The 24,209-nt window shown below is 48.6% G+C and overlaps 2 protein-coding genes across 4 annotated transcripts in view; one reads left to right on the forward strand and one right to left on the reverse strand.

The window, feature by feature from the left end:
• Window positions 1–2,150: 2,150 nt before the first annotated feature.
• On the forward strand, window positions 2,151–14,603 carry Get1 (guided entry of tail-anchored proteins factor 1). Its single transcript, NM_207301.3, has 5 exons — window positions 2,151–2,329; window positions 8,564–8,729; window positions 9,722–9,789; window positions 10,832–10,946; window positions 12,630–14,603. Exons 1-5 carry the CDS (start codon window positions 2,228–2,230, stop codon window positions 12,701–12,703), a joined length of 525 nt encoding a protein of 174 aa, NP_997184.1. The 5' UTR covers window positions 2,151–2,227; the 3' UTR covers window positions 12,704–14,603.
• Window positions 14,604–15,156: 553 nt separating this feature from the next.
• Lca5l (Leber congenital amaurosis 5-like) overlaps window positions 15,157–24,209 on the reverse strand; it is a 33,852-nt gene continuing 24,799 nt past the window's right edge. Inside the window, exons 7-11 of one of the 3 annotated variants that reach the window (NM_001001492.2) lie at window positions 20,667–20,751; window positions 19,310–19,413; window positions 18,734–18,851; window positions 18,082–18,192; window positions 15,157–16,618 (exon numbers count right to left, since the gene is read on the reverse strand). In NM_001001492.2, coding sequence (NP_001001492.2) covers window positions 15,819–16,618; window positions 18,082–18,192; window positions 18,734–18,851; window positions 19,310–19,413; window positions 20,667–20,751 — 1,218 coding nt within the window. In that variant the 3' untranslated portion in view covers window positions 15,157–15,818. The remainder of the gene's footprint in view (window positions 16,619–18,081; window positions 18,193–18,733; window positions 18,852–19,309; window positions 19,414–20,666; window positions 20,752–24,209) is intronic. The other 2 variants (XM_006523061.4, XM_006523062.4) reach the window with 2 other exon arrangements.

Genomic DNA, 24,209 nt, shown 5'->3' on the forward strand with positions numbered 1-24,209 from the left:
AAAACACAAATAAGAGCTCATTATGAACTTTATGTGCCAGAATTTGTACCAGATCTTGATTGATATTTTCACACTTTCCTTTTTTTTAGATTTGTTTGTTTATTTATTTATTATATGTAAGTACACTATAGCTGTCTTCAGACACCCCAGAAGAGGGCATCAGATCTCATTATGGATGGCTGTGAGCCACCATGTGGTTGCTGGAATTTGAACTCAGGTCCTTCAGAAGAACAGTCAGTGCTCTTAACTGCTGAGCCATCTCTCACCAGCCCTTCACACTTTCTTTATACATGTTAGAACTCAGTCTTCAGCTGAGAACTGTTTTTGAGAGTGCTCAACAGGAATTAGGAGCTGTCAAACTGAGATGCCCCTGAGAGCCAGGAAGAGCTTCTCCTAGACACCTGTCTTGTTAGGTTTTACTGCTGTGAACAAACACGATGACCAAGGCAACTCTTATAAGGACAACATTTAACTGGGGCTGGTTTACAGGTCCAGAGTTTCAGGACACTATCATCAAGGAGGGAGTATGGAAGCCTCCAGGCAGGCATAATGCAGATGGAGCTGAGAGTTCTACATCTTCATCTGAAGACTGCTAGCAGAATACTGGCTTCCAGGCAGCTAGGATGAGGGTCTTAAAGCCCACACCCACAGTGACACACTTACTCCAACAGGGGCCCATCTTCTAATAGTGGCACTCTCTGGGCTGAGCACATACAAACCATCACACCACCCCAGCTGCATGTATGTTATAGGCTATTCACCAGAAATTTTTTTAGTATCTCGCCTCACCAAGAACAGAGTGGTCCTCCTGTACAGTGGGGACCTTGGTTGATAATTTCCTTTTCATTCTAAAAAGCAGAGATTTGGGATTGAAGAGCAAGCAGGTGTGTGTGTGTGTGTGTGTGTGTGTGTGTGTGTGTGTGTGTGTATGTGTCAAGGTGGGTTTGTGGGGAGGGAGACTTAGACACACTGCCATAATTTCTCACGAGGCTGCTCTTCCTTAATCTATCTAAAACCTCAGCGTGGAGAGAGAGCACCTGGCAGTCTGTCTACAGTCCAGTTGGAAGGGAAGGTTATGGAGTGGCAGTCTCCTAGTCAGCGTGCCCTTTCGTTGAGATAATTCATCCCACCGCTGCTGGTAGAAACACAGGCAGTGTTTCTAGAAGTAACCCGTTCTCTGACTAACGTGGCAGAAAAGACAGCCAACTATCTTCCACTTTATTCCCCATATACAAGTGAGCCGCGGTTCTTTTGTTATGAATACTCATCATTGCCTAAATTTAGATAATTTTATTAAAAGCTCACTGTAAACTTTTTCTTTGTGCGTGCTGAGCATGGCTGGTACCTAAGACTTCCCACATGCTTGGCAAGTCTCTACCAGTCACTATGTGATGTCTTTTGATGAATAAACTTATCTTTTAGGGTGACGATTTTCTACATTGTTCGTGTTTATTAGTGCTTAGTTTTAAAATGTAGTCGAACCATTTTACATGCGACAACGGTTTAGGAAACAGTTTCAGTTACCATCTATGATAAAGTAACTTTCTATTCATGCAGAGGCTTATCCTAAAATAAATTTATTTAAGAATAAAAGTGAGAGGGCTGGTGAGATGGCTCAGTGGGTAAGAGCACCCGACTGCTCTTCCGAAGGTCAGGAGTTCAAATCCCAGCAACCACATGGTGGCTCACAACCATCAGTAATGAGATCTGACTCCCTCTTCTGGAGTGTCTGAGGACAGCTACAGTGTACTTACAATAAATAAATAAATCTTTAAAAAAAATTCATATACATAAAAAAGAATAAAAGTGCGTTAGTTAACTCAGTAAGAACGTAAATAGTTTTCGGTTACTACAAGCAATCACAGTTTGCCAAAACCTGTTTAGCCTCCCGAAGTGGGCTATCACCCGGCTACGGAAGCCGGGAAGGCGAAAGGCGAAAATGGCTGCTAAGTAACATCCCATGCTGCCCCCTAGAGGAGGTGTAGCGTGCGTGCACCGCGGCCCGACGTGTAGCCCTAGCCGTGGCGCGCCGGCGCAGGCGCAGTTGACGACGCCGTCTCCCTGGTGCTGCCATAGCGGAACAGGACTGCAGTGCGCAGGCGCAGTTGACGACGCTGCTCCCAGGCGCTGCCGTAGCGGAGCAGGGCTGCAGTGCGCAGGCGTAGGCGAGCGCGGAGGCGCGGTCACCATGGCGCTGTCGTAGCGGTGCAGGTGCCTGGGATCCAGCATGAGCGCGTCCGAGACGGACCGCTGGGCGTGGCTGCTGGTGTTGAGCTTCGTGTTCGGGTGTAACTTGCTGCGCATCCTCCTGCCGTCCCTGTCCTCGTTTGTAAGTAGCTGCCGGGGGCGGGGAGCGGCCGAGCGCGGGGCCTTGCGCGGTCCATGCTGCAAGCTCTCTTCCTCCAGGTGCCTCCGAGCTTCTCACAGATCGCGAGGTTGCAACCAGCTCTGGAGGGTGGGAGGTCCCAAGCCACGCTTCGCGACAGAGGAGCAGCCCCGGCCCAGCATCCTCACAGGTGCCTGGCTCCGGAGCGGCTGATCCCCGGCTACAGGGAGCCCCCTTCTGTTCTGTCCGTGGGAACAAGGAACACTACAGAGCAATCTAAACAGGCCATACCGTTCTTGCACATTCAGGTTTCTGTTTATGTATGGGGGGTGTTTTTCCTGCGTGTGTATCTGTGCACTGTGTGCTTTCATTGCCAGCAGAGTCCAGAAGAGAGCGCTGGATGCTCTGGAATTGGAGTTACAGACATTAGTTATCTGCCACGTGGGTCCTGGGAACAGAACCCAGGCCCTCTATAGTAGTATCCAGTGCTCTTATCCACTGAGCCATCTCCAGCCCCAACATACTTTCCATATTTTACTCATGCCTGTATAATGAAGTCTGCACACAGTTCTCCAAAGGACTGGATGCAGAAAGGTTTAGAAGGACTTTTCTGTGTACTGGAAGAGGGATTGGGGACTACTAACTGGGGATGGATGTCCCCACACTCAATGACCTGTCTGCAAAGTTCTCTTCATCTGTCCTGCTATCTGTAGCCTTTAAACCATTTAAAAAAAACTATTTGTTATGTGAGAGTTTCGCTTGCATGTATGTAAGTGCATCACACGTATGCAGTGCTTTTGAGTCCAGAAGGGGCATTGATTCCCTGACACTGGAGTCAAGGACTCCATGTGAGCCACTATGTGAGTGTGCTCTTGACCACTGAGCTATCTCTCCACCCTCTTAATCTGTAGCCATTAAAGATTTTATGTGTGTGTGTGTGTGTGTGTGTTCTGAGTGTATGTATATGCACCATGTGAACGAGGTTGCCTGAGGAGGCCAGAAGAGGCAGTCACATTCTCTGGAACTGACTTATAGATGGTGTGAGCAGCCACATGCATGCTGGGAACTGAACCTGGATCCTCTGAAAGAGCCACAAGTGTGCTTAACCCCCAACACATCTCTCTAACCTGTATCTATAGCCTTGGAAAACATGTTCTGTAATAAACCAGTGGGCAAGATTTTTGCTCTGAGTTTCGTGAGCTGGTCTAGCAAATTGGTGAAGCCTGAAGAGGGGTCAAGGGAACTCTGACTTGTAGCTGGGCTGTGTGATTTGTGAGTGAGACCCCCCCTCCCCATCTGTGGGATTTGACACTCTCTGCAGAATGGGGAATACCTAGCATGTGAACCCACACATTTGGGATCACTGCAGTCATCTGTGTTGTGGACGGTTGGTAGGAGAGACTGAACATGATACCTTCATCATCTGTCTTTCTGGAGAGGCATCTAGTCCTTCACCCCTGTAATCTTTTTGTTAGTTTCAGTGGTTAAAGTTGCTTGTGTGTTTGGCTAGCAATCCCTTGTGGTTATGTGTGTTCTCATTCTGCTTTCTTGTGTGTTTTATTTTTCCACCGTGTGTGTGTGTGTGTGTGTGTGTGTGTGTATGTGTGTAAGGCTGAGGTCAGTTGGTGTCAAGGATAGCCCTTGGCCACTCTTCTGCCTTATTCATTGAGGCAGGGTCTCTCAGTAAAACCCAGAGTACACTGACTGGGCTAGCTTGCTGTGGGGACCCTGGCTCCCTCCCTATCTACACTCACCTTTCAGGTGGTTCCTTGTGCTTGTATAGCAGGAGTTTTAGCTCCTGAGCCGGATCCTTACCTTGAGGGTTCCACGTCCTCCTGTCCTGTGTCTTGTTCCCTTTCACCTCACAGTCGAGCTAAGGGAATGGAACTCAGATGTTTAGGGAGGCTGTGTTGGGCCATCCTCCTCACTGAGTCATGAGTTTCCAGTAGCTAGCAGGGCGGGAGGAGATAGAGATCCTGTGATCGACTCAGGGTCCTCCAGTACACGATGACCAGACTTGGGCGTGTTCTGTATTAGTCCCTCCTCACAAAGGATGGGCACTGTAGCTTACTTGTATCAGTTTAGGAGTTCTATAAAATCATGATAAGGAATTAGGAAATTATCAGTTCCTCTATACAGCATTGCTACATGAGCTTCTAACAGTGGCAGGAATGCATACCAGCAGCGGGAAGCGATTCTGGAATGAAGTCTCTGAGAATCCTGCCTCTCAGAGTGCACCCATTGCAGCCATGCAAAAATGGTGGACCATCTTCAGGAAACTCAGCTGCTTGCCATAGGCTTTCCTAGATGGCTTCTGTCAGCTGGAGTGGGTCTGGTGCCTGTGGTTGTCCTGGATGGAATTTTCCCGAGGGTCCTTCCCTTTAGGTCGGTCACGACATGCGTAGTCGAGACCGTGTAATTTATAAAGTAAGGGATCCAATGTTGTCTTAGGAGAAGGGGACACTGGACACACCGTGTGCTCATACATGGGAGGTACGCTGCTCTGGTGCCCCTGAAATGACGAGTACAGGTGGGTGAGGCTCTTGTGAGTTTTGCAGAATTCCCAGGACTGGCATGGCCGTCCTGGACTTGCAGTGTGCTGGTGCCCATGCTAAGTTCCTGACAGACCCTGCTCTGCTGTCAGTCACATGTGCACACATGCTTCAGGGGCCTGGCTGGTGTAGCCAGCTTCTCGAGGTGTGTTCAGCAGTTTTGAAGTTACCCTTTGCTTTGTGCTCCAAGCCTTAGGTACTCGCTTTCCACAGACCAGACTCTGAGCAAAGCCCTTGTTTGGAATGTTATTTATTTATTTATTTTTTGAGATAGAGTTTCCTAGCTATCTTGAAACTCACTCTCTAGACCAGGCTGGCCTGAAACTCAGAGATTGCCTGCCTCATATTTATGAGGTTAAATGATTTTAAAGGCATGCACCACCATGCCTGGTTGGGACAGGATTTTGTATGGCTTCCAAGTGTTAGGATGACATAGCAACCTACAGGGTGTACTCCTGGGGCCTTGACGGAGAGGTGTGTTCTGGGTGTTGGGCAGAATGCTGGGCCAGCAGGGCCCCGTAGGGTACACAGGCGGGGGGGGGGGGGCAGGCATTTCAGGAGGGATTGGTCCTGCCTAGGGAGTTGTGCTAGATGACCCTGGTGCTAGTCAGGGTCTGTGCAGGTTTCTGGGCTTTCTGTGTTCAGGTTTTGGTCTCTTCATACTGGTGACCTGGGTTGGTCATTTTTGAGCTTGCCTGAGGAATCCAGAAGGGAGGAGCCCGGCAGTGCATGCTATGCTGCTAGCTTTCAGATCTGTCGGCCCCTGGGTCATCAGTGACAGTGTGGCCACCGGTTCAGTCCTGGACAAGTTTGTCTATTGGCAGAGGGCATCCTGGCCAAACAGGACTGAAGCCCTGGAGGCAGGAGCACAGTATACTTCCCTGCAGGCAGCTAACGTCTGTCTGCAGGGTGGGAAGAAGGAAGCTGAGCTCCTGTCCTTTGCTCCGCTTGAGTCATCTGGGTTAAAAATTTCACAAACGTAGTGCCTCTGATTGTGAGTAATTCTGTTCCCAGGGCCTTTGTGAGTTTGAATCATCTGTTTTTTCTTCTGAGATGTACCTACTGTGGCCATCATGTTGGGTTGCAGGTGGCTGGCTTTGAACCTCTCCAGCTTCCCAAATGATGGGGTGACCAGAGCATCTCCAGGCTACTTCCCCCTGGCCCTGTGGGGCTGGGGGTGTGGCAGGAATCCATGGAGCCATAGGGTGCCGGCCTGGAACAAGAGTGGGGTCCGGGTGTGTCCAGACCCGAGATGAGTAGGAGTAAGATTGCTCCCACCCTCTGCCCCTCAGAGGAGGTTACGGAGCCCAGCAACCACAATGGGCTTCATCTCCTTATAAGGTTACATCCAGCAATATCTGAAATTCCTCTCTGTGCTTGAGGCAGCCGCAACATCCCGGCCCCAGCCAATGACGTGCATTCTCCCTGAAGACCCCTGCACACTCCCTAAAGGTTTAATAATAGCCTATGTTCTCCCAATTAAACAAGCTGTCTTATTGAAGCCTGTCTCCCGAGAGTCTGTTCTCTCCTCCTGAGGTCTCCTTCCCTGACTGTGCCTCTCACACCCACCCCCACGCTCCACCTCAGGATCTGCTGGTTGTGACCACAGGTCATGTTGCTATGGGGTGGGGAAGCAGAGCCCTAATGACATGTTTCCTGTTTAAGCATCCTTTATAGGGGCCCTGATTTTTTAAATTCAAAGCTTTTGTATTTATGTATGTATTTAATGTGCACTGGTGTTTTGCCTGCATGTATGTCTGTGTGTGTCAGATTCCCTGGAACTGGGAATCTAGTTGTGAGCTGCCATGTGGGTGCTGGGAATTGAACCTAGGTCTTTTGGAAGAGCAGCCATCTTAACCACTGAACCATCTCTCCAGCCTCCCCTCCCCCTGATTTTTCTTTTTTTTTTTTCTTTTTTGCAACCCCACAAAAGAAAAACAAAAACTTGTGGAGATTGTAGCGTGTTGCGCAGTATACCCTTTGTCCACACGTCTTTGCCAGCGAACACTGTAAATGTTCGTTGCAATGAGTCATTACTCTGGTTTGAGGCCTCTGGCTTCTGCTCTCCGTCATTGGGTCCTCACCTGGACTCCTCTGGTGTCCTGTCCTTGCCCTGTGTCATGGAGATGCTGCAGCTTTGGATCTGCAGGATCAGCCACTTCATGTGCTCCCAGAGTTCATGGATTGTGTAGATGTTGGGATGGGTGGGCAAGCTCGAATTCCTGGATCTGGGCCTTGGGGGTAGCTGAGTCGGTCGGCCTGCCAGCTCTCCTGCACCCATACCACCAGGGCAGGGTCTCCAATACTGACCTGGCTAGCCTTCCTGAGTGCTACAGGTGGCAAGGAGCAGGGCCAACTCCAGGCAGCAAGGGATGTGGAGGGGGAGGGAGGTTGGTTCTCTGATTTTGAATGATAGCTCTGTGACTTTTTAAAAATGTTGGCCTTTAAAAATACTTATTTTTTTATGTGGATGGTGTTTGGCCTGCATGTGTGATGTATGTCTGTGTATCATCTGCCTGCATGTATGATGTATATCTGTGTATCACCTGCATTCATGTATGTATGTCTGTGTATCACCTGCCTGCATGTATGATGTATATCTGTGTATCACCTGCATGCATATATGTATGTCTGTGTATCACCTATCTGCATGTATGATGTATGTCTGTGTATCACCTGCCTGCATGTGTGATGTATGTCTGTGTATCACCTGCCTGCATGTGTGGTGTATGTCTGTGCATCACCTGCATGCCTGGTGTCCATGGATTCAGAAGAAGTTGTTGGATCCCCTAGAACTGGAGTTATAGATGGTTGTGAACCACCATGTGGGTGCTGGGATTGCACCCCAATCCTCTAAAAACAAGCACTCTTAGCTGCTGTGAACGTTAGAGACTTTGGTCCATTCCTATTTTTTTTTTCTCCAGGGTGGACCAGATTGGAATAACTCTCCCTTTGAGTGGAGAACAGTGGGCATTAGAGAGGAAGGTTTGCAAACCCTGTTCCTTGTCCACTGTGCAGCCTTCAGGGTGACTCACAGTGCTGGCCCCAGCCCAGGGGCTTTAACTGCGAGTTCCTTATGGGGCCTCGGCTTGTGTGCCTGGACTGTCTGCCGACACTGCCAGGGTCAAGGGTGTGGCTCTGGCTGTTACTGAGGTTGCCTTTCTTTGTGGCAAGCAGAGGGGTCCTCTGAGCTGGGGGTGGTGCCATTGCTATGGGCCAGCTAAACTTTACATACTCCCTCTTTTCATCTTTAAAACCAGCAGAGCTATTTTAAAGATTGGGCAAACAGCAGTTTTCCCCCTGAACCCTTGAAGGTAAGTTGACAGCCCTCTGCTGTTCTGTACTTTGTGAGTGAGCAAAGGTCTTGGCTGTAATACTGGTGACAAACGTGTCACTGACGTCCAGTTTGAAGGCCTGCTTTGGTGTCCCCTCATGAGAAGAGGGCTCTTTCCAGCAGTGCTGTGTTTGGAGGGTCCTGGACAATGCTGTGTTACTGCTCATCCATTTGTTGGTGAGGCTTGTCTCTGGCGATTTCTGCCACTGGCCTGGCCTGCACCTTTCTGCACCAGGGTGTGACCACCTAGTCCTGGGACCCTGACAAGCCCTGACAGGTGGTGGGCGCCACCTGGTGGCCGCTGTGGCATGTATCCGGAACACACACCGATGCCGGCCTCCTCCCTGCCAGATTTCCAGGGTGCTGCAGAAGGATGCAGAGCAGGAGTCACAGATGAGGGCAGAGATCCAGGGCATGAAGCAGGAGCTGTCCACCGTCAACATGATGGACGAGTTTGCCAGATACGCCAGGCTGGAAAGGAAGATCAACAAGATGACGGACAAGCTCAAAACGCACGGTACTCGTCTTGCAGCCATGATGGAGGGAGGGGCGGGTGGGAGCAGGGGGGGTGTCTTTGTGTGTGGATTTGAGGTACATGTGTTACTTCTCGTTTGCTGGTAAACCCTTTGCTTTCTTTCTTGTTTTTCGAGACAGGGTTTCTCTGTAGCCCTGGCTGTCCTGGAACTCACTTTGTAGACCAGGCTGGCCTCGAACTCAGAAATCCTCCTGCCTCTGCTTCCCAAGTGCTGGGATTAAAGGCGTGTGCCACCATGCCCAGCTAACCCTTCTATATCCAGAAATCCTTGTAGACTTTTCTTCAGAGCCAATTTGTCCTCTGCAGATTTTAACTCTTGAGACTGGCACTTTGCTGAGGGCAGTCCAGACAAAGAACACACAGTGAGTCCTCAGGGTACTTGGCACTCTCAGGAGCAGCTCCTGTGTGAGTAGAGGACTGTGCACACTTGAGTCCCAGTATTCTGAGGCAGAGTCAGGCAGCTCACTAGCCAGGGCTTCATAGTGAGGTCCTGTCTATCTGTTTGTCTCTTCTTTCTCCTCCAGAGAGCAATGTGTCCCGAAAGCCCCTGCTGGGCTGTGTAAGGTGGAGCAGGCTGTGCAGAACACAGGCTTGGGAGGGCTGGGCTCCTGTAGGAGGCTCAGAGATGGTGCAGGTTAGAAAATGTGGGTGATGTTTAGCTCTGTCGATGAGTGAGCGGCAAGTGCGTTGGGGAAGAGTCTCTCAGGCTACAGTGACTTCAAGATGCAGGCTGAGTGGGTGTCTACTCAAACAATAGCATAGCCACCCAACTTGAAATTTCGTAAATTGGCAACAGAGTAAGAGATTTATTACACACACTGTTGTCCTGTTTGATGTTTCTGAGTGTGTTGGTTATCAATCAGCGATTAGAGAGAGCGCGTTTAGTGAGGGAAATGTCACTTCCGAGTGTTCAGGTGTGTTCTCAGTTTTGCAGGATTGACTCCTGTTTCACCGTGGTTTTGTTTCCCTTTCAGTGAAGGCACGGACAGCTCAGTTGGCCAAGATCAAGTGGTTTATAAGTGTTGCTTTCTACATACTACAAGTGAGTGTCGCCTGGGCTCTGACTGCACGGCTGTGATTATTTTCCCTTTGCCTGCTTGTGTATGTGCACATGTGTGTAGGCATCTTCCTGTGTGTGCAGGTGCACACGCGTGTACAGAGGCCAGAGGGGGATGTGGTGTCTTTCTTGACTGCTCGGCTCTCCATCCTCTATCCCAGGGCAGGTTCTTTCACGTCAATGTAAAACTTGCCTTGCGATCTAGTCAGTTTGCTTAGGCCAGCCTGCGTCTACCTCCCCAGTGCTGGGATTAAAAGCGTGCACCGACTTGACAATTGCCTTTCTTTTCTTTTCCTCTTTAAGTTTATTCATTTCTGTGGGCGGGTGTTTTGCTTGCATAAATGTTTGCACACCATGTATGTACCTGGTGTCCTTAGGAGTCAGAAGAGGATATTAGATTCCCTGGGACTGGAGTCAGAGACAGATGTGAGTCACCGGGTGGGTGCTGGGATTTGAACCTGGATCTTCTGGAAGAGCAGGCAGTGCTCAGCAGAGCCAGCCATCTTGTCCGCTTCCCGCTCTCCCCCATTTTTCTCACTACCGGGGTGGGGTTGGGGTGGGGTTGTGTTCTTTGCCTTCTGGATGCTGCTTCCGGTACTGCACAGAGACTCATCCACAAAGCCTCGGGCATCCATCCTGCCCTCCTCAGTCCGAGCGTTTCAGCACAGCCTTCAGGACCACAGAAGGTGCTTCTGGGAAAGGAGAAGAGGTGAAACATTAGTTGTCACCAGCTTGGAGCTGACTTGGGTGACAGAGGGATTGTGGAATCCTGGCTGCTTTTATACTGACTGGGGCAGACTCAGCTCACTTAAATAAATAAATAGTGGATGTGTGGCATCTATATTAAAACAGGGAAATGCCAGTTCCCACAAGAAGGCCCACCCCCACCCCCCCTGTCACCAGTGTGAGATGTTTTTGTCTGGAGTTGTGTGTGTGTGTGTGTGTGTGTGTGTGTGTGTGTGTGCACGTTCGCGTACACTCGAGTGATGGAGTTGTGAGGCCCCCACTCACCGCAGGCTTCTTCCAGGCAGCGCTGATGATCTCGCTCATTTGGAAGTATTACTCCGTCCCTGTGGCTGTGGTGCCCAGCAAGTGGATCACCCCACTAGACCGCCTGGTAGCCTTTCCTACTCGAGTAGCAGGTAATTGTTTTCTGGAAATACGGTGGTGGTGGGAGATTAGATGATCTGACTTCATCCTTGCTGTCCCCTCAGCAAGCCGCACCTCTTGTCCCAGCCTTCTGTGGTCTGGAGAAGCTACTTGCCAGGGGCAGAGTTACATCCCCGGTACCCAGAGGCCACTTCTCCCGGTGTCTCCCTCTCTGAGTAGCTTGCTTATCTTGGCTGTTGCCTTTGAGTTTTGAAAGTTCCTTTGGATGTTAAAGGTTATTCATGTCATTGAAGAATGAGTAGACATGTAGGAATATTTTTTCGGGTTGGGTTTTCTTGAGACAGGGTCTCACTGTGTGGCCCTGATTGGCTTGGAACTAGATTTGTAGACCAGGCTAGCCCCAAACTCACAGACATCTATTTACCTTCCCCAGTTCCTAGTACTGGGGTTAAAGGCATGCTCCTCCATGCCCTGGCAACATAGGAACTATTTTTTTAAACCATGCCAGTTGGCATACTTTCAGTCTAGCACTTAGGAGGCAAGCAGGAGGATCTCTGAGTTTTAGGCCTTCCCTCTTGGTCTACATAGGGAGTTTCAAGCCAGCTGTGCTTCAAAAAAAAAAAAAAAAGGCACTCCGCCTACAAAATCCATTTGGTTACAGACAAACCCTTAATGTTTCTGTTTCTTCCAGCCTTTCTTGCTGTCTGTTTTGAAGTGGTCAAGGTCACCTGATGTTTTATCCCTTTTCCCTCGATGTTGCAAGCCCACTCAGGAAAATACCACAGTGGGCGGCTTAAACACACAGACCGGGGATCACTAGGACCCATTTTGTGGTTCATAAGTGGCACCCTCTCAGGGGCCCTTGGGTAGGAGGAGGAAAGTCAGGCTGCACCGTGGAGGCTTCTTCCTAAGGCTCTGTGATCTCAGTCTCTCTCAGAGCCCGGCCTACCACCGTCCCCAGGGTAGGATAGCTTATGAATTAGGGTCCATACTTGCAGGTCACAGCACTCAGTAGCTGCTTGTCATCTGAATTTTCCTGTGAGGACACTTTCTTGGGTCCTGATCTTAACTAGTAGAAATAAAACTGCTGGGTGTGGTGGCTCATGCCTGTAATCCCAGCCCTGGGGGAGGAGGAGGAGGAGAAAGAGGGTGGATTGCTCCAACTTCAAGACCATTGTGGACGACAGTGTAAAAGCCTGTAAAAACCAACCTGCATATTCTCGCCAGTCCTGGGTTCTGATGTGTGGTGAATATTGTTCATACTGTAGTGAAATTCGTCATTAAAAGAGAGCGGTTGCAAGGACCTACAGCTTAGCTGTGCCGCGTTTCCCTCTCCCCCGGCCCCATTGGGCTCAGGCCTGAGGAGCAGCCTGCTGGCCTGCTGGCCACCTTGGGCAGCTCTCTGCTGAGCTGCTGGCCTCACAGCCTGGGCAGGGAGGATGGGAATGGGGATACCTTCACATGAGGCCTCAGAAGACAGGAATTTATTTGTAGTGCTTTTTTGAGACATGTGAAAGAAATAGTGGCTCAGGGTGTTCTTACAGCCTGTTGGTAGACCAGGGACTTCTCTGTCAGGAGATGCATAGTGCAGCCCTGTCTGGCCCTGCCGAAGGGGCTCCTTCTCTTGCCCCTTGGTACTGGCATCTCCTCCCTGTAGGTGGATGGTAACTAAGGCTTGGCTGCTGCGCCTCTGACTTGAGTTTCTCTCTTTTCAGGTGGAATTGGAATCACCTGTTGGATTTTAGTCTGTAACAAAGTTGTGGCTATCGTTCTCCACCCTTTCAGCTGAGGGGAAGGCCAGCTACAAGTCTTTACAAAAGGATTCTGATAGGGTAAAGAGCGGATTGCACACAAGTCCACAGATTCTTGTGTTTTATGTTTTGGAACATTTGCTTTTGTGTGTCACCTGGGATTCTTGTTGAAGTCAGGATTTTCTACACCCGCCATTGAGCCAGAAAGACCAGTTACGGCACTCCCATATCGTCTGATGTAGGTCTGGATTCATACCAACTGGGAACCACCACGTGGCATCTGCTGATGCTTGTTTCTGGGCATGGCTTGGGTCTGTTGCCAGCTGCAGAGTCAGACTTGTAACAACTCCGTTAGTGCTGTTTTAATTTTAGAAAAACCCACACTTTCGTACCACTACTAAACCTCCTTTTTATCTCAGTTACAGAAAGTGACGCACACTAGTGATGTAGCTGTACTTGTCTCCTGAAATGTCACACATAAGTGTGTGGAAAGTATCGCTGTATGTCTAAGTTTGTTCATTTTTTATAGTGCTTCCTACATGTGTTCATGAGACGACGTGTATTTTTATTTAAAGCATTTCAAATGAAGTCTGTCTTTAAAGCATTGGGTGTTTATGCTGTGCGCAGAATAGGGTTAAACAAGGTGCGGTCTGATCCAGTTCATCTGAGACTCCTTAGGCTCATGAAGTTACTAGGCAGAAATCTGCCAAGTCTGTTTTTTTTTGTTTGTTTTGTTTTTTTGTTTTTTTTTTTTTTTTTTTGTTTTGAGACAAGGTCTCTCAGTGTAGCTGCAGCTCTCCTGAAATTATGTAGACCAGGCTTGTCTCAAACCCACAGAGATCCACCTCCCTCTATCTCCCAGATGATAGGATTAAAGGCGTATGCCGCTACTGTTTTTGTATATGCCGTCAAGACTGTTTTTGAAGCACTTTCCCTAGTTACAGTATTTGCCAGTGCTAGTGTGACTGTCCCACCAGCCTTACAGCAGGAGCTGGGCTCACTGCCTGCGCTGCAAGCTGCGGTATTCGCCCCTGGGGAACCATAGCACAGAAAAGCTCCCTGACAGCACTGCAGGTCTCTGCACAGCTCTGGCTGTCCTGGAATCACTATGTAGACCAGGCTGACCTGGAATTTATAGGAATCCTCTCGTCTCTGCCTCATAGCTGCTGGGATTAAAGGCGTAGCACTGGGTTTGAAGGATCATATTTATACTCCAGTGTTTCCTAATGATCTCCTAAGTAGCTCTTTGTTTTCCTGACTGTACTGTGAACAGGCCCAGTGTGCGGCCCTTGGATTGGTTGTAGACCGAGTGCCACCAGAGCAGGCTTGAGAGTCCATTGATTTAAACTCCGCAGATGCTGCAGATAGATCCACGTGGCACCAAGATTACTTGGCTGTATTTGTTGTGGGCACAAACGGAACATAGTAGTAGGCATAGCCAACATTGCCAGGAGGACCTGCCCACTAGCTCCAGCATGCTCATCACGAAGGAAGCACGTGGTCTACACAAGATTATTTTGGGACCTGAGGAGGTTGGCTGCAGAATCTGGGTTCCCTCTGGGTATTCAGCCCTCGGGGTGAGGGAGGGTGTGCGCTTTCCTCTTTTTTGCAGTGAGCCATAGTCTGCAATGGCGCTTTTTGCCCACATCGTTTAGGTAGCCTGGGTCAGCATCCCAAGGCCACTTGGAAGGGCAATCAGAAGTGCCCAGAACAGATGCCTCTCATGATTTCAGCTGACCTGAAGGAACAAATGACTTAGTGTTCCCATGTGTGTAATGTGGATGTCAGCGCTTCCACATGCATAATGTATGTAAGACTGTTAGTGTTCCCATGTGTGTAGTGTATGTAACACCGCAAGTAGGGGACAGCTGTGTTTTTATCCCCAAATTGTATTTGTTTATTAATGGGTAATAAACATTGAGTTAAAAAGGGACTGGGTACTGTGGAAAGCGTGCTTCTGTCCCCTCCCGCCTTGGCAGTTTCCCAGGCTCAGGGTTACCTGCTTTATAGGGTTGTCCAAGGTGGTCTGTGTTTAGGAATGCTGGTCTGTGTTTAGGAATGCTGGTCTGTATGCATTTAAAGCCTTTAACATTTTTTTTATAAAAGTAAACATCTAAAAAATCTTCAGCTTTTTAAATTTCAATTTAAATTTTTTTGAGATAGGGTCTCATTGTGCAGCCCTGGCTACCCTGGAACTTACCATAAAGACCAGGCTGGCCCAAACTGAGAGATCAGCCTGCCTCTGCCTCCTGAGTGCTGTTATGTGGGTAGAGGCTCTACACACAGCTTATATCCAGAATACCCCATCACTACCATCATCACCATCACTATCCCTCAACAGGCATTATACCATTGGGCCACACACTGCCCTTGACTTCAGTTGTTAAAGTGTTAATATACACTAGCCCATAAACATTTGGAGACAGTGCGATGAATCCTAGCTAACGATTAAGTTGCTCTAATAGCTAAATGAAGGCCACTTACACAATGTAGACTGGGAATACAGACCCTTTATAGTCCCAACAGAATACTGTTAGAATTAGACCTGAGCAGCCAGATTGAACATGCAGTTATTTTTAGAACAAGATTAAGAGAAACGGTCATTGTGTAACAAAAAATAATAAATCTCAACAATAACAAAAAAATACAGACTTCTATACAGGCGCAGGGGCACACAAAGGCAGGCCACTTAGATGCTTTCAGTTCAGCTGAGCAAGAGACCACCAGACATGACTCACGAGGCCAAGCTTGAATCCTTGTACTGTCGTTGTGTCTGCTGGCCTTCCGTCTTGCTGATCAGTACCTCTTCCGTGCAGTTGTGCCGGCCAGCAGCCTTGCTGGCAGAATTTATGCGCCTTAGGCTGGCCAAGAATCGCTGAGTCCCAGATCTCCGGGCTATGTAATAAACCCAATCTTCCTAAAAAGAGTGGACATGCATGTTCCGCCTTCATAATAAAGATGTAGATTTGTATTTAAAATGTTACCATATGACATCCAAGGTACAGTGGATTTTTTTATTAGATAGAAATCACGCAAATTACCCACAGTCCACCCAAGTACTAAAACAGACACTATGTAAGCCCTCACATGGTAAATAAGATTAAAGGCACATAACTAGTATATAAACCAGAATGTATCAGGTGACTGCTGCATTTAAACAACAGTCTTCCTGTTGGCTTCGGTGGGCGAGGCCTGGATGGACCCCGCCACGGTGGCTCTAGAGTCCCCGAAGGCGTTGCCGGCAGAGGCCTGGGGCCCCGTCTGCGGGGACTTGCTGACTGCCTCGCTGTCGCTGGAGCCCGCCCTGCCCGCGAAGCCCGCGCCGAACAGCTCCTCCATGAGGCTGCTCTTTCTGTCGCGGAATGCCGTCGCCCTGGCCCTGGCCCTGGCCCTGGCCCCGGCCCCCTTGCCGAACGAGGGCTCGTAGCCGGCAGGCTCCAGCCGCAGCTCCTGCTCGCTGCGGTGCTTGCCCATGTCGTGGCGGCAGCGGCAGTGCGGGCTGCCCGAAACCTGCCTGCAGGAGGTGGGCAGCCCGTGGTGCAGGTTTTCGGTGGCCTCGGTGAAGGAGTAGTGCTTCCGCGGGGTCTTCCTCCTGCCGCGCCCGGGCTCGACATCGCGCGGGGCCTCGCCCGCCCCGTGCACCTCGTCCGCCTCATCTGCCCCGGGCAGCTCCTGTGCCCCGACCACCTCTTGCGCTCCGACCACTTTGTGCTCCCCGACCACCTCGCGGTCATTGCCGGCATCGCCCGCATCGCCTGCATCGCCTGCATTGCCGGCCGCCCTGGTCAGGGCCTTATCCTCGGCGTCCTTGTGGGCCTCGCTTTCCTTTGCAGTTGGCTCTGCCTCTGCTGGGATGGCTCTCTTTTCTTGGTCTTCCTTATTCTCTTTTGGCCTCCTAGGAGTTTCCAGAGAGGTTTGTGGTTTCCGGTGTTCGACCTCCTTTGATAAATCTGCTTTAGAAAGATGGAGCTTTGAGTGCCCTCAAACAAGATTTTTAGGAGGCTCCTCCACCCCAACCCCCGGCGCGGTCCAAGCTGAGGGCCTGAGTTCCTGCCCCTGGCACCCATTAGAAAGCAAACTCCCGAAGGGGTGCATGGCTGTGAGGGACTCTGGCCCCAGCACAGGCCGATTCTGAGCATTATTGCTAGGCTAACGGGGAGCTTCCCTCAGTGAGAGCCCTGCCTCCGGGCAATGAGGCCCAGGGTAGTGGAAAAAGATATATAGTGTTCTGTCCTGGTCTCCGCCAATGTGCGCACTGCACTTATACACACCATACCAAAAAATGAATGGATTCGGGGCTGAGAGTTGTGATTCCAGGTTTGACACCGCGGCTCGGTAAGACCGACCAACCAGCCCGGACAGAAAAACCTCGTTGGACGCCCATTTCAGGATGGTGTGTTCACACACCTCCCTAGACGTCCAGACAAGCCACTGAAACAACACATGTGGCAAATAGGCAGCACTAAGACACAGAAAGGGGCATTGCTGACCTTTCCTGCAAGATGCTAAGGAAATCTTCTCTCGGGGCTATTAAAACATGTTAAGACAATCATTTCAATAGTCAGAAGCTGAGGATGGGTGTATATAAATCCGCAATTTTATTTTTATTTTTTGCTTTCCAGCAGTTTGGCAGTTTCTAGTAGAATTTAAGCGAATATGTTCTTAGGCCCAAGACTTTAATCTCTAGGAAGAAACCTACACAACCAGAGTTGCAGGGTGGTGCATGCAGCAGACATGTTTTAGTTCAACACTGCAGATATGCCAGAGAAAGAGCGGGTGAGGGACAGCATGCTGCTGTGGGTTCTAGGCAGCTACGGGCAAGTGGCCTTATGGGAAATCTACACTAGAACAGCATTCGTTCCTGCTGCTGTTGCTGCTGCTGGTGTGTGTGCATGTGTGTGTGTGTGCACATACAAGTGCATAACTACATGTGTATGTGCGTGTAGTACATGTGTGCATGTGTGTTTGTGTGTATGTACATGTGCATATGAATGGCTCACAACACAATATATGCTCAAATAGAATTTGTTAAATGAACAAATAAATTTCCCAAATGGGCTTAAACATAAGTGGGAAAGTTAAATGAACACTGGACACAGGAAGTGCACATTTGGTGATGTTTCCAGCAAATTGCACCACACAGTGAGTGGCCTTATGGGGGATACTGCCAAAGCTTCTATTTCAACATGGTTGACTTCACAGCAAGAGTTTGCCCCTGCTAGGTTCTCTCAGCTCCTGTCAGGCCTGAGGAAATGCATGGAATTTGGCTGGCTCACCTGCTCAGCCTTGCCGTGTTCCCAGCTCACCTATCAGCAATGATGAACTATAAAAACATTGTGGCCTATTTTCAAGATTCTGAAGGGAAGCAATAACCTAGAGTTTTTTTTTTTTAACTTATGTAAAAATTATTAATCACCTGTATGGGTACAAGAGTGACATTCCAGATGGAAGGCACAGATCTGCTCAGTGGCCACCAGTCCCCAGGAAGCTGGAGGAGATGGCATGCTCTTTAAGACCGTGAGATTGGCTGCGCAAAAATGAGGACATGGTTTAGTAAACAGAAGACTCAGTGGAGACGAAGGCTGAAGGGAGCCTGCAGGAAATGATGGGAGAACCCAGTTGCACACCAGAAGCAGACAGACCAGGACCAACCCACATGCCCACCCCCATCCCTTTTCCTCCAGGCTCCTCTAACCAGGACAGCTACAGATTTGGCTTGGCATCTGCAGCCTAGGCTGGCTGAGGCTCCTCCTTATACCCGCAGAAGCATCTGGCCTGGGCCTGCCCTTGAGCTGAAAGTTAGCTTGGAGAGCTTAGGTTGAGATGCTCCTAGGAGCCCTTTAGAATATTCTCTGACCTCCACCTGTCTTGGATCTGCCCCAGGAGGCCTGGCTGTAGAGCTAGTGACTTTGTATCTTCCAAAATAATTCATGACCTTGCTAGGTGACTGGGCCTGGACTTGTGGCCTTTCCTTGCTTAGTTGTCTCCAACTCCGTGCTGGGATTGCAGGTGAGGCAAGGAGATTTTTTTTCCTTTTTTTTTTTTTTTGTTTTTTGCTGTTCAGTTACCTTCATATTTTCTCTTAGACTCTTCTTGCTTTGGTAGCTTACACACATAGTAAGGAATATCATGGTTTGTTTCTGTTGATTTTTCTTTATGAGCAATGTTTCCTTTCCCCCTTTTACCCTATAATTTACAAAAACAGTAAAAAGCACATTTTTGAGGTGTAGATAATTTTAAATTAAAATTTAAATAAATGTCAATGCTTTTTTTTGGGGGGGGGGGGGTTTGAGACAGTGTTTCTCTGTATAGCCCTGGCTGTCCTGGAACTCACTCTGTAGACCAGGCTGGCCTCGAACTCAGAAATCCACCTACCTCTGCCTCCTGAGTGCTGGGATTAAAGGCGTGCACAACCACGCCCAGCTCAATGCTTTTTTTATACAACAAGTGACTGCTTTTAGTCACTTTGCTCCCCCCCAACCCTCCTGGAGTAACAGCTCTGGCTGTTTTGGAACTCACTGAGATCCACCTGTCTCTACCTCCTAAGAGCTGGGATTAAAGATATGCACCACCACACCCAGCCAGACACTATTTTCATTAAGATATATTTTTTTAGACAATGCAAAATTTCAGAGTTCTCATACCTTGGTTATCCAAAATGGGACATCTGACTTTTGAGTTTCCTGGTGTCTCATATTTACAGATGGCAGGCTTTTCCTGTCCGCTTGCACTGATTTCGTTGAAGAAACTGTAAAGTAGGTAGATTCTACGTGAGAAGCATTTTGTGTTCAGAGGCTTTCCTGCTCTCAACGCTCACACTAAAGGACAGGCAACACACAGTCAGAGTTTTCTTTCAACGCTCACACTAAAGGACAGGCAACACACAGTCAGAGTTTTCTTTCAACGCTCACACTAAAGGACAGGCAACACACAGTCAGAGTTTTCTTTCAACGCTCACACTAAAGGACAGGCAACACACAGTCAGAGTTTTCTTTCCAACTTTCCTTTGTTTTATCCTCCGGCTCAGAGGTCAGGAGCATCGCAGTGGAAAGGGGAACCAGGGAGGTGCTAGGATCAGGCAGCATAGTGGTTTTGTTGACATTGTGATAGACCAAGCCACTGCCACATCATGCCAGAGCTCCAGAGGCCTGGTGAGGAGGTTGTCCATGATGCGAACAAGAGCCATGACCGCCAAAACGGTCTCATGCCCATGGCAGGTTCACTGTCTAGTCTGGTGGGCATTGCTCAGGATTATAATCCACAGTCAGTGGAGGGCAAGAAATTGGGGTTGATGCCTTTGAAAGCAGGCCTAGCTGCTGCTCCTGCATTAGAGGTGAGGGCCTGCTGTGCCTTACCTGAGCAGACCCAGTGGCTGGGAGAGGTGCAGTGAATATGAGCACATTCTGTCTTATAGGGCAAAGTGCAGGACAGGAGCACCAGCCTGGAGCCTCGGTGCTTAAAACACAGGACAGAGCAGTGCTGTGTCGGGGTCTACAGAGAACTACGCTGTTGTTCGGGGAGGTCAGAGACTGCTTGGGCAGCTGCTTAGAGCCAGAGGGGGACTTCCTGGGTGTGGTGTGGGCGGTGGGAGATGTGCTTTTGACCAGAGTGATGGTTACATGGCTGTAAGAATTTGCCTGAATCCACTGACCCTGAAGGCTGATGTAGGTATGTGTTATAAAATGCACATCAGACAACTTTCATGCTCAGAAGCTGCCAGCCACTGGTATATAGCTCTCCTTAGAGAGCTCCGATGGGCAGTTATTTTGTGTCTCTTTCATCTGAGGTGGGGCGGAAGGGACTGAGCCCAGCAGGAGCAAAAGCATTGCTGGTTCTTTGTGACAATATCACAGCTCCATTATTTTGTTCTAAAGTCACAAAATGCATGCCTGCTCCCAGTCAAGTTCCTGTTAAAGGCCCTACCATTTTGCCTGTATAAATTAGGAAAATACCTGCAGATACTTGAAAACAAATTTTTGGGAAGGAGGGACTAAACCATACCTTTCGGATAGTCTTCCTTATCATTTAAGTTTTTGAGTATTCGATTCGTATAGATGTTTTTGATCTCCAGCTCACGGTCCTTCTCCTGAAAAGAGCACTGTGTCAGTATCCCGCGAGCAACTGCTTTATAAACCTAGACTTACAAGACCAATTCAAGAGGAGGTCACTGGTCCGTAAGGGAAAAGTGAAATAAAATCAAAATCCAGTCCTCAGTCACTCTGGCCGTACTTAGTGACCATGGTACTGGAGAGCAGAGATCAAGCCCTTTATGCTGGCACCTGTCACGTGGGCAACACACACTGGTAAGGCTGACAACAAGGCCACTGCTCTGCTTTAAACCCCAACAAGAATGGTTTTAAATCATGGCAAAGCAAAAGCTTTGAAGGTCTTAACTTGTTGGGGGGGCGGTAAGAAAAGGACTAAGACCCTGATGCAATCCTGTTATACATGGAGACAAGCCTGCTGCCCTGCTGGGCTCCACCACTGCCTCTGAGATCATCTCCATATCAGTGAAGGAAACATTACAGCATATCTATATCATCTCTATCTCTATGTCATCTATATCTATATCATATCTATATCATATATCTATATCTATCTATATCTGCACCACGTGTGAGCTTGGTGTCTGTGAAGGCCAGAAGAGGGCATCAGATCCCTGGAAGTGCAGTTATTAATATTATGAGCTCCACATGGGTGCTGGGTTAACCCCATGTCCTCTGCAAGAGCAGTTAGTGCTGCTAACCTTTCAGGAATCATTCCAGTCCTTTATTTATTTATTTTTCTTAAGATTATTTCATTTATATGAGTACACTGTAGCTGTCCTCAGACACACCAGAAAAGGGCATCAGATCCCAATCCAGATGGTTGTGAGCCACCATGTGGTTGCTGGGAATTGAACTCAGGACCTCTAGAAGAGCAGTCAGTGCTCTTAACCACTGAGCCATCTCTCCAGTCCCTTTATTTATCTTTTTAAAAAAAGATTTACATGTTTTATGTAAGTATACTGCTGCTGTCTTCAGACACACCAGAAAAGGGCATCAGATCTCATTACAGATGGTTGTGAGACACCATGTAGGTGCTGGGAATTGAACTCAGGACCTCTGGAAGAGCAGTTGGTGCTCTTAACCACTGAGTCACCCCCCTATCCTTTATTTTTTATGCTCCATTTAATCACAACATTTTGAGATGTATGGACATGGATGAGAAATATTTTTTTCTAGAATGTATGTCTCCAGAAACAACGTATTATGGTCCATATTTCCCTTTCCTGCTTTGTCGTATTTTAACATTTTGCTCAGAGACTAGAAATGCCAACAGTTTACAGCTGTGATAACCAGGTCCATGGAGGCCAGGAGAAGGTACCAGATCTAGAGCCAGTTAAGGTGGTTGTGAGCTGCCATGTGGGTGCTGGGAGCCAAACCTGACTCCTCTGCAAGAGCAGCCAGTGCTCACAACGGCTGAGCTGTCTCTCCAGCCCTAGACTAACTGTTGCTCACACTGCTTTCTGTGAAGATTTCAGTGTTTGTTTACAAGGGCACATGCTTTGGTGGCTGGAAGGTTTAGTCCTGTCTCTTGGTTTGGCTTGAGATTTATCTCAGCAGCAGATGGAGTGGCTGCTGATGAGCTGATGCAGGTCTGAGTGGGGAGCAACATGAGGGAGAGTCTCCTTTGGGCATAGGGAAGAAGGTTGGGCTGGGCCAAAGCGGGCTAAGGTAACAGTTTATCACACAATCTAGGATACTTGTGTGGTTAACCAAGAGAAAGGAAAGGGACCACTGTTAAAATAACTTTTATTCACCTGCTATAACTGTCCTCTCTGAGACCTCTTTGTCTGCTAACGTAGGCCTAGTCCTGGAAGCTTCTAGCCTCTATTCAACCTTATCTAGACCTAGAATGTTTTCAGCCTCTGAGTCTTACTGCTGAGTAAGCCCTCCCTTTCTAGCTTTTTCTGAATTCTGGCTGGCTCCTCAACCCATCTGTTCTGGCTCAAATTCCTTTCCAATCTGGCTGATTCTATCTGGCTTCTCTCTCGGTCTCTGACTGATTTGCTCTGCTTGACCTCATGCTAATTTTGGCAATCTGTTCTAATCTGCTAGCTCCTTTTTATTCTCTGGCTCATTCTGTCTTTGCCTGTGTCTAGCTAGTTCTCTCTGCAACCTGTCTCTGTAGAGCTATTCCAGTAAAACTGAGCCCCTCTCTGCATGGCTCCCTCAAGTAGATCCTATTCTGTCAATTCTTTCTCTGATTCATCACTCTGTCTGCCACTCAATTAGACGTCACCTTCAAATACGGGTGCTCCCTTTTGTAAACTGACTTTACCTTCATTGTTTGAGATTAAAGGTGTGTGCTAAGGGCTGAGCCGCACCATAACACAGTCTCAGGGTTCATAGTGTGATCACATATCCTGCCACAGACCACAGAGGACAAGGGCTCATGGATGGATTCACAGCCAAGATTACCCTGAGCTCACAGGGGATCCCGTCAACTAAGCGTGAAGGGAGGAGGTGGTATCTTGTTCGGTGCTCTCTGGGGCTTGCCTGTAAGCCCAGGCCCCAGCATCTCACTTGGGAGCTGTGGAGGCTGGTATCCATCTTCATAGTTAATCTCATACTTCGGTGATGGGCTTTGATTTGTGGCGATGACTCTGGAAATGAGGCTACTGTACAGAAACAGATATCCTGGGATCTTGGGACCAGACATTATGAACTTGGGCTTATGTGGTAGATTATAGTGTCCTGAAATTGGCACACTTTCTGGTCCCTGCACTCTTCCACAGCAGGAGTTTACTACCCATCTCCACTCATGAATGGAGGCAGATGAGAGGCTCTGTGACTTCGAGGCGGAGTTCATACCGGCTGAATGACCTAGGATCTTAGCTGTTAATTGGCACTAGTGCAGATACAGGAGTGAGCCTTCTGGCATGTTTATCTTCCAGCCTGTGAACCATCTGTACTCAAGCCAGGAGGGCTACAGATGTGCTGTCTGGCAAGTCCTGCCTAAACTATAGATCTGTAAATAAAATTGTCATTTCATAAATCATTGATGTTTGAAAGTAATTTTTTTTTCCGAGACAGGGTTTCTCTGTGTAGCTCTGGCTGTCCTGGAACTCACTCTGTAGACCAGGCTGGCCTCGAACTCAGAAATCCACCTGCCTCTGCCTCCCAAGTGCTGGGATTAAAGGCGTGTGCCACCACCGCATGGCTTTGAAAGTAATTTTTTTTTTTTTTTTTTAAAGATTTATTTATTTATTATATGTAAGTACACTGTAGCTGTCTTCAGACACTCCAGAAGAGGGAGTCAGATCTTGTTACAGATGGTTATGAGCCACCATGTGGTTGCTGGGATTTGAACTCCTGACCTTCGGGAGAGCAGTCGGGTGCTCTTACCCACTGAGCCATCTCACCAGCCCTGAAAGTAATTTTTAAAAATAACTTTTAGAAATGATTTTGTAATTTATGTTATGAGTGCTCTATCTGCAGGTACAACTTCATGCCAGAAGAGGGCATCAGACTTCATTTTAGATGGTTGTGACTCACTATG

The sequence above is a fragment of the Mus musculus genome, chromosome 16, assembly GCF_000001635.26.
Source record: "Mus musculus strain C57BL/6J chromosome 16, GRCm38.p6 C57BL/6J".
Classification (NCBI taxonomy): Eukaryota; Metazoa; Chordata; class Mammalia; order Rodentia; family Muridae; genus Mus; species Mus musculus.

Excerpts from the sequence above, each read along its gene's own strand:
- Get1 (NM_207301.3), top strand. The coding sequence starts at position 2,228 with ATGAGCGCGTCCGAGACGGACCGCTGGGCGTGGCTGCTGGTGTTGAGC. Across the intron at positions 9,790-10,831 it reads TTGCTTTCTACATACTACAA|GCAGCGCTGATGATCTCGCT; the intron begins GTGAGTGTCGCC and ends GGCTTCTTCCAG. Across the intron at positions 10,947-12,629 it reads CTTTCCTACTCGAGTAGCAG|GTGGAATTGGAATCACCTGT; the intron begins GTAATTGTTTTC and ends CTCTCTTTTCAG.